At 49.7% G+C, this 9,334-nt stretch overlaps 1 protein-coding gene across 1 annotated transcript; it reads left to right on the top strand.

The window, feature by feature from the left end:
- The first annotated feature begins 906 nt into the window (after window positions 1–906).
- Window positions 907–9,057, top strand: SELE (selectin E). Its single transcript, XM_019647143.1, has 13 exons — window positions 907–943; window positions 1,540–1,926; window positions 2,360–2,467; window positions 2,903–3,088; window positions 3,919–4,104; window positions 4,211–4,399; window positions 5,362–5,550; window positions 5,659–5,847; window positions 6,052–6,228; window positions 6,779–6,889; window positions 7,658–7,679; window positions 7,784–7,845; window positions 8,928–9,057. The coding sequence occupies exons 1-13, from the start codon at window positions 907–909 to the stop codon at window positions 8,963–8,965; spliced, it is 1,881 nt and encodes a 626-aa protein (XP_019502688.1). The 3' UTR covers window positions 8,966–9,057.
- The last annotated feature ends 277 nt before the right edge of the window (window positions 9,058–9,334 follow it).

Raw genomic sequence — 9,334 nt, 5'->3', positions numbered from 1 at the left:
GAGAGAGAGAGAGAGGTGACCCATTACTGACAGCTCCAGATGAGGAAACTGAGGACAGCAGTCCATAGTGACACAACCATCCTTCATTTTGCTTCTGTTGATGAAATTGTGGTTCCTACCACAATTGCAGGAGGGATACTGCTAATCAGCCAAGTTTTTCAACTTTTTAAAGATGTAGACTTTTTTTTACATTATTAGAATTAAAAGCCATGCATTTGCGGTCATGTTCATGGAATTTACGTAAAATAAAATGTTCCGAATGCAGAGTGGGTTTTGAGGGACAGGGCTGCTGACATCACTGTCATTTTTAGCTCTATGGATATTCCCGGGCACTTTTTGGATGCCGCTGGGCATTTCCTCCTCACTGGGTTTGGACACATCCTCTGAGCGCTCACAGGAAGCCAGCTCTATAAAGGGGCTTCTGCAGCAGCGGTGCCCAGCTGCTCTTGGCTGACTCTGCGCCAGAACCTCCAGGGCAGCAGGAGCTAGAAGCCTCAGGACGCACCAGGAACCCGGACTCCGAAACACCCTCCTCTCCAAACCGTAAGTCCTGACAAGGGCAGCCGAGGGCCGGGAAACTCAGATGATGACCATGGACACAGCCTTCTGATAAAAGACTTGGGGAAGCTCTGACTGCATTCAGACTGGATAAAACCTGGCTTTTCTCTTTGACTTACATGCCGAACACCTTACATTTCGTATTTATTCGTTAAGATAAACGTCTTTTAACTAAAGAGGGGGGCACTGGAACCCTTCCCCTAAAATCTTAGGAAACTGCTATAACCGCACTGTAGGATGTTGTGAGTACCTGGCTCCCTGGGATTTTATGCTGGATTAATTGCGTCTTTTTCCCCTCCAGGAAGGCTTTTCAAGTTGAATCTTTGGATAAAAAGGACTCTTGAAGTCATGATTGCGTCACAGCTTCTCTCTGCTCTCACTTTTGGTAAGTCAATGTCAGCGGTTAGAACGGGGTTTCCCATCCTCCATCCTCAGCACAACTGACACCTAGGACCAGATAGACCTTCCTTGTGGAGGCGCCCTGAGCACTGGAGAATGTCCAGAGCATCCCTGTTGTCCCCCCAGTGTGCTACGCCCTGGACTAGGGACAACTGATCTCTTTGTGTCTGTTTCCTTATGTGTGAAGGGTTGATCACAACACACCTGTACCCTAGAGGGATTGTGAGGATTCTGAATCGTTCACGGTCGCATGCAGGCCCTCAGACAGTGCGGCTGCTGCACATTAAGTGTCAACAAAGTTCAGTTATTCTGATTATTATTCGGCTGTCCAGAGGGTATACGGATGGGCTACGGTGGGTTGAGTCCAGGTAAAGCACCAATCAGAGAGTCCAGCACCAAAGAAACGCACAATAAACAGAAGTTTCCCCGTCCCTGCCCCTTCTCATTTTGGAAAGGGTGGAAAGAGTTTGAGTCAGCCCAAAGGCCACTGTAGACCAAAAATGAGACAATACAAAGCCCAGTTGGTGGAGCCAAACCGTAGCAGGACTGAACCTCACCACTCCCGTCACGTCTTTCCCCCAGTGCTTCTCCTGTTCAAAGAGAGCAGAGCCTGGTCTTACAACGCCTCCAGGGAGCTCCTGACTTTCGACGAGGCCAGCGCTTACTGCCAGCAAAGGTACACCCACCTGGTTGCGATTCAAAACCAGGAGGAGATCCGGCACCTGAACTCCATATTCCGCCACGCCCCCACTTACTACTGGATCGGGATCAGGAAGGTCAACCACCGGTGGGTGTGGATAGGAACCCAGAAGCCTCTGACCGAGGAAGCCAAGAACTGGGCTCCCGGCGAACCGAACAACAAGGACGCCAACGAGGACTGCGTGGAGATCTACATCAAGAGGGACAAGGACACGGGCATGTGGAACGACGAGAGGTGCAGCAAGCGGAAGCTCGCCTTGTGCTACACGGGTAGGAAGGCGCGGGGGGGCGGGGCCTCAACAAACTGCGAGGGCTTGCACACACCCATCTCCTCTGTGGGAAGCTCCAGTCCTAGGCGATATGGCTCTAGAACATTCTGTTTGGATGTAGGTGTGCGCATACACAGAGCGTGTGTAACACACGCAGGGCGTATTTCGGTTACTTGTTCAGCTCCGTGGTAGGGGGACAGCTGTCGAGTTCGTGAGGAGGTGGATGTTTCTCTTGTCGGTGCCAGCGACAGCCATGTCCCTGACATCTGTACACTAACATCAGGGCCCACAGTCATTAAGCCTGTAGCGGCTTTGTGAGGCACTTCCGGGAAGGTCTCCGGCACTCCGCATCGCTGGTGACACCTCCGTCGCGCACTGTTGATCCCAGAGTCAGAGGAACTCACCCTCCTTGTTGTGAACTACCTTTCCTACAGCGGCCTGTACCCACGCATCCTGCAGCGGCCACGGGGAGTGCGTGGAGACCATCAACAACTACACCTGCCAGTGCCACCCCGGCTTCAGTGGGCTCGGGTGTGAGCAAGGTAAGTCGTGACGTCACCTCTTGCTTCGCTCGAGATGGCAGCACCACCCTGCGTCCTAGCTGGCTTCGGAGCTGGGTCTGCACATCTTCCCTTCCCTGGGGCACCTGGCATCACGGGGCGGGTGGTTCCGAGCTGCGCCTGTGAAGCCAGACCCTGCGGGGTCCAAGTCCCAGACTCCCCACTTGTTAGCTCTGGCGCCCGGACCAGGCGATGAAACTGTCTGAGTCCCCACGTTCTCATTTGTGTGATGAGGATGATGACAGTGCTCACAGCCCAGGCTTGTGGTCAGGATTATGTGCACAGATGCGGACGGGATGTTTGCACAGTGCCTGGCATATAGGACACGGTCAAGAGACAGCAGTTCCAGTCCCCAGAACCCTGCCCACGTCACACAGGCAGACGGAGGAACACAGCTGACTTGGTTTCCCTTTTCAGTTGTGACCTGTCAGGCACAGGAAGCCCCCGAGCACGGAAGTCTGGTCTGCTCCCACCCTTTGGGCAACTTCAGCTACAATTCTTCCTGCTCTGCCAGCTGTGAGAAGGGCTACGTCCCCAGCAGCTCCAAGCCCACGCGCTGCACTTCCTCTGGGGAGTGGAGCGGCCCTGCTCCAGCCTGCGAAGGTAAGGCCCTCTCGGAAGCTGGGAACATTCTCCAGTTCTTCCCTCATCGCCTAGGGTTGTTGTTGTTGTTGTTGTTGTTGTTGTTTTTAATCCAATTTACCACATTTTTGAAACACTAGGGAACATTCTCTTGTTGTTTTTAATAAGACTTGTTCTCTCAGTCAGTATATATGGCCAAGATGGTACCTGCTTGGTGTGAGAGGAGTTTTTAGTCTCTGTTTGAAACAGGTGTTTCAGAGGCTCTGCTGATGCATATATAAGAGAATACACAAAACAGTGCGACCACATTCCCGGGCCCTGAATGGTTCCCCCATCTTTTTTCCCTGTTTACCTTCAATGTGGACTAATTTAGGACTGTGAAAATCAAGCAGTCTCGCTATCTCGTTTTCTCTCTGCCTTGTCTTTTGAGTCCAGGGACCAAAAATTCTTTCCTCCAAGTCCTGCTGGGCTAAAATCAATGAGTGTCCTATGACAAAAGCTATATTTTTTATCACAACAGTAAGTTGTGACAAAAGTCCTCAACGCTGGTTTAGTATCTGGTTTTCTTCTTCATTTTTGCCTTATGTAAAATGGAGCAGAGACCTGATGACAGATGTGATCCAACAAAGCAGGGATCACTCAGTACAGTCAACGTGAAAATCAGGCAAGAGGAAAATGCCAATGAGAAAACACAAAAGCCTTACTGTGGGTGTGCATGTCCCCGAGAATGAACGCAGGGCTTGGGGCCCACCCTTCCCAGGCAGCTCCCAAGCTCTGTTACCAAGTCCAATTCCACAGGGAGCGAGCAGATCATTATCTGTGAAATTCACGGCCCTCTTTCGAATCCACAGTGGTTGAGTGTGACGCGTTGACAAAACCCGCCAATGGGTTCATGGACTGTGTCCCGCGTCCCGGCCGCTTCACGTGGGACACAACCTGTGCATTTGACTGTGAGGAAGGGTTTGAGCGAGTGGGGCCCCCGCGCCTCCAGTGCACCTCGTCTGGGAACTGGGATGGCGAGCAGCCAACGTGCAAAGGTACAGTTGCTGCACGTGCAGATTCGCTGCAAACATCCTTTTTGTCCACCTGTACTTGAAATGGCCAAGCCAGACCTGCTCATGTAAATGGGTCCCTGTGTTGCAGCTGTGACGTGTGGCGCCATCGGCCATCCTCAGAACGGCTCTGTGAGCTGCAGCCACTCCCCCACTGGGAAATTTACCTATAAGTCCTCCTGTGCCTTCACCTGTGAGGAGGGCCTCCGGCTGCAGGGCCCAGCCCAGGTGGAATGCACCGCCCACGGGCAGTGGACTGGACAAGCCCCGGTGTGTGAAGGTAAGCCCCAGGAGCTCTCCTTCACGCTCCCCTTTCTTCAAGAGCAGCGACCTTCAACCCTGAGCAATTAGAATGAAACCTGATGCCTATTTAACTGTGGAAATCAGGTGTGATGGGCAACATTCATCTTACACCTTTGGGGGTCACATAGCAGAAACAAAGCTCACCCAGGGAGAGAATGATGCGTAATAAGAACGGATGCTTCTTTGCTGGTTTCTTAACTGTGCTGTGCCAATGTAACTTGACAGACATTGGCATGAGATGGGCAGACATCTTAATCTAAGGGGGATCGCCTTAGAGAATTTAAAAAGTCTCATGAGCCCATGACTTGAGGCTAAAGCTCTTGTCATACCTTTCTTCAGAAATTGCTCGTAACTAGCAGTGATGAGAATGTTTCAATCATAGTGTCAGGTGATATAAAGACACCCTTCATACATGCATGAGCACCAAAATTTAATTCACTTTAAGGCAAGAGCAAGAATATGGAAAACAAGCAGGCTTCCCCGTCAGACGCTGATATTCTTGTACCAAACACAGCACAGAATAATTTCCAGTGGCAAAAAGCCACAAGACCAAAAGCCCAACTGCAAAACAGACAAATTGGACGTGGCTGCCTTCCTAGCTTCCTTTCTGGTTGGCATCATCAGTACGCGCCCAGGACCCACAAGTTGCTCTCTGACTACACAAAATGTTTCTCTTGACCTAACTTCTTTCACACATCAGAACAGCTCAGAAGCCACTGGTCCTCCTAACGGCGGTCCTTCAGTTAGTGCCATTGTCAAGGAAGGGGCTGGAATGCAAAGAAAACACAGCCGTCTTCCCAGCTGTACAGCGAGGCACAGAGTGTCTCGGGTTCTCCGAGCGCTGTGTTGTCCCAGATGAACTGGGGTCGCTCCATCAGATGCCGCACACACTCTGCCATGCCGCTGCAATATTCTCTGACCTCCGCTTTGGTGTCTCAGCTTTTCAGTGCAAAGCCTTGCCCCGTCCAGAGAGAGGCCACGTGAATTGTCTTCCCAGCGCTTCTGGAAGTTTCCAAAGTGGGTCCAGCTGTGAGTTCTCCTGTGAGCAGGGGTTTGTGCTGAAGGGACCTGCAAAGCTCCAGTGTGGCCCCGTGGGGGAGTGGGGCAGCGAGAAGCCCACATGCGAAGGTAAGTTTTTATTTTAAGATAAAAGCTATTGAAGAGCCAGGGACTTGGATATTTGGAGAAACCCGTTGCTGCCGGATACAAACTTCTGTGCTCGCTCGTGTCTTCTAGCTGTGACATGTGATGCTGTCCGCCAGCCCCAGGGTGGCCTGGTGAGGTGCACCCATGCCCCTACTGGGAAATTTACCTACAAGTCCTCCTGTGCCTTCAGCTGTGAGGAAGGTTTCGAACTACGTGGGTCAGCTCACCTTGAGTGCACGTCTCAGGGACAGTGGACACACGAGGTCCCCTCCTGCCAAGGTGAGACTGAATTCAGACCTGGAGGAGGGTAGGTCAAGTGCCTCGGGGTTTTCTGAACCTAGATGGCCCCCAGGGGCTTGATCCTAATTTCCTAGATGCTGAAAACGAAGGAGTGCTTATACGTTACACTTACGGCTGACTTTTCAGCCAGTTTTAGCTTTCCAGATTTTTCCTAACATCTACCCGTGTGTGTCCTGTTTGCAGTGGTACGATGTTCCAGCCTGGCAGTTCCTGGGAAGATGAACATGAGCTGCAGCGGGGAGCCCGTGTCTGGTGCCGTGTGTGCGTTTGCATGTCCCGAAGGCTGGACGCTCAATGGCTCTGCCGCTCTGACGTGCGACGTCACAGGACGCTGGTCAGGGATGCTGCCTGCCTGCGAAGGTGACGCACTGACTGGTGCTGGTGGTCTGGGGCACTAGAGAGTAAGGGGGGCTTTCTGGCTAAAATAGTGGGCTACCCACTACATCCAAACCAGGTCGGAGGGGTGCCCAGGTTAACAAGGAGATATTTAATTTTATGGGGATGCAGAGAAACAGAAGAGGTGACATGGTGATAGAATGGGTAGCGTTCTGACAACTGGAAAAAGGAGAGCTGTGGGGGGTGGGTGGGAAGGAAAATGTGTGTGTGTGTGTGTGTGTGTGTGATAGAGAGAGAGAGAGAGAGGGAGAGAGAGAGAGAGAGAGAGAGCGAGAGAGCGCAGTATTAACAGAGGAGCACAGTGCCGTGACAGATCTTGGCGCGCTAGCTCTGCCTGGCTGTGGTGGGAGACAAGCTTGCAAAAGTGTCTCAGGCAGATCTTGGTCTATAACATCCGGTCTCTTCCTCACGTATTGAACACTGTAATCAATGTGCGAAGGAAAAGGTGGGGCAAGAGAATAGAAAGACTCCCAGCTCCAGGCCTTCCCATGACAGCTCTCCCCCGTTTCCTCAGCCCCCGCCAAGTCCAGTGTCTCCTTGCCAGTTGTACTGTCTGTGGCTGCAACGTCCCTCCTGACATTAACATCATTTCTCTTCTGGCTTCTGAAACGCCTTCGGAGGAAAGGTGAGCTTGTGTAGGAATGGACTCCAAACATGGTTCTGAAAAATACATATTTTTTCTCATGGATGAGTCATGGTCTCGCTTGCAGATGTAACCAGTAATTAGAATCTAGTTACTAGGTGAATAATAAACTGCAGTATAAGTGAGTAAGAGGTCTTGGGGGAAGTGTTTACAGCAAAACTCCAAGTGGGAAGAGTTTTAGGAAATATAAGTGTTAGTTGAGGTAACATTGTGCAGCCTCAGGAAAACGCAATTCACACTGAATTCTACGGTGCCCTTGAACTTGGGTCACATGGCTGCAGGGTTAGTGCTCACAGGAAAATGGATATCACGTTTCCAAAAAATGTATTCGGAATACAGGCTTAAACTGGGAAGTTCTCATAGGGAATGTGCAAACACATCAAACCACATTCCTGGTTTGTTTGACCTAGTGAGCATTTAAAATTTTTTGGAATTAAATTTTGACGTTTACAAAATAGGAAATTCCCCACAAAATCCAGAGCTGGGACTTGTCCTGACAAATGGGCAGATGGACCTGGCAAGCTGAGCCGGCGGCTCTCTGCTTGTGTTCGGAGCTGCGGGGCCCCTCGGACAAGTGTCCACTCTGCCCTTTACCCCGGGTGCCCCCAAACTGCGTTTGCACTCAGGATTACAGGGACCCTGGGGGCGTTGAGTGTGCAACCCCTGATGATGAATAGTCACATGGTTTCTGGATTTGATATGTCCTTAAAAGTCATTTACCCCAAATTAACAGTTTTCTTCTTCTTGCAGCAAAGAAATTTATTCCTGCCAGGTAAGTTGCATTCTTATACGCAGCATGCCATTGAACACTCTGCACATTTTTCTCTTTTCGTGTGGCAAAACAGTGCTCACTTAGTGTTCTCGTGTATTCCGCAGCAGCTGCCAAAGCCTTCACTCAAACGGATCCTACCAAACGCCGTCAAGTCCGAAGGAGCCAGGTAAGACTTGAAAATCGCATAGGGTTTTGAGTATCCTCTTTACCTGTTCTGTTGCTCCTTGAACCTTCCAAATCTGACAGTTTCCGGTGGGAGAACTGGGGTGGGGGGAACCTCCACCTTCACGGTATTTTATGGAATGGAGCCAGGATCTGGCCTTTATTGATTCATTTCATTTAAGAAAGTTAATAACAACGATGATGATAGCTAGCCCTTATATGGCACTTAACTATGTTCTAGGAACTATTCTAAGCCAGGAATTCTATGAGATAGGGCTATGACTATATTTATTATTACTTATTTAATTGGGGTGACAATGGTTAGTAAAGTTACACAGGTTTCAGGTGTACAATTCTGTAATCCGTCATCTATATATCACATTGTGTGTTCACCATTCAGAGTCAGTTCTCCCTCATCACCATATATTTGATCCCTTTTACCCTCATCTACCATCCCCCTCTCTATCGATTATTATACAGATGAAGAAAATGAGGCACAGAGAAGTTAAGTAACTTGCTTAAAATCTCAAAGCTAGCAAGTGGTGTAACCAGGATTCAGACCTAGGCAGTCTGGTTCTAGGATCTGTGGCCTTAACTTCTCTGCTCTGCTTTCTGAGAATTTGGAAGGGTTAAGTCCCCTCCAAACAGATTTGTTTCTAATTAATACTTTTGTGTGTGTGCAGTTTTAGGTTTACAGAAAAAGTGAGCAGAAAGTACAGACTTCCAACATCCGCCCTTGCCCCACCCTCCATCTCCTCTAATTATTAACATCTTGCATTCCTCTGGTATTTTGTTACCACTGACGGGTCAACATTGATACATTATTGTTAACTAAAGTCCACAGTTGGCATGAGGGTTCACTCTTGGTTTTATGCGTTCTATGGGTTTTGACAAATGCATAAGGACACAAATCCACTACGACAGTGTCGTACAGGATTAGTTTCACTGCCCTAACTGGATAGGATTTGGGCGCTCCTATTTGGACTCCCCCAATCAGAGTGCACACAGTGAACAGATGAATTTTGACATCACTATTAGTATGCAAAATATTAAGTGTCCTGATGGCATGCACACTTATATTTGCAGGAACACAAGTAAATGAGGGAGTTAGAGAAATACCCTGAGGACAGCAGAGACAAAGAGCTCCTCTCAGCCTCTGGCCCTGCTCCCCACCTGCATTTTTACGGCTGGGACCTTGGTGCCCATGAGACCTTCAAAGAACCAAAATCCAGTGGGCGAGGCCTGCTTGCCACCCAGAGGACTCAACGGCTCCTGGAGCGAAAGGACATTCTCTTCCCGGAAAAAGTAAAGAAGCCAAGCTCTGGAATCTCAGAATTCCTTCCCCAGGTTTCCCTTGCTCATTGGGAAACCTTGGTAGAGAAACACAGTACTTGGTAACATTGTTTCTTTCTTCTGCTCCCCTAGTATTTCAAACTGCTGATTATGAAGTTGTTGTCATGGGGTTGAGTAATACTTGTCAAAAGTTTAGAGGA

This window comes from Hipposideros armiger, unplaced genomic scaffold, assembly GCF_001890085.2.
Source record: "Hipposideros armiger isolate ML-2016 unplaced genomic scaffold, ASM189008v1 scaffold_6, whole genome shotgun sequence".
Taxonomy (NCBI): Eukaryota; Metazoa; Chordata; class Mammalia; order Chiroptera; family Hipposideridae; genus Hipposideros; species Hipposideros armiger.
Note: the sequence above shows the minus strand (reverse complement) of the source record. Positions and strands in the feature narration are given on the sequence as shown.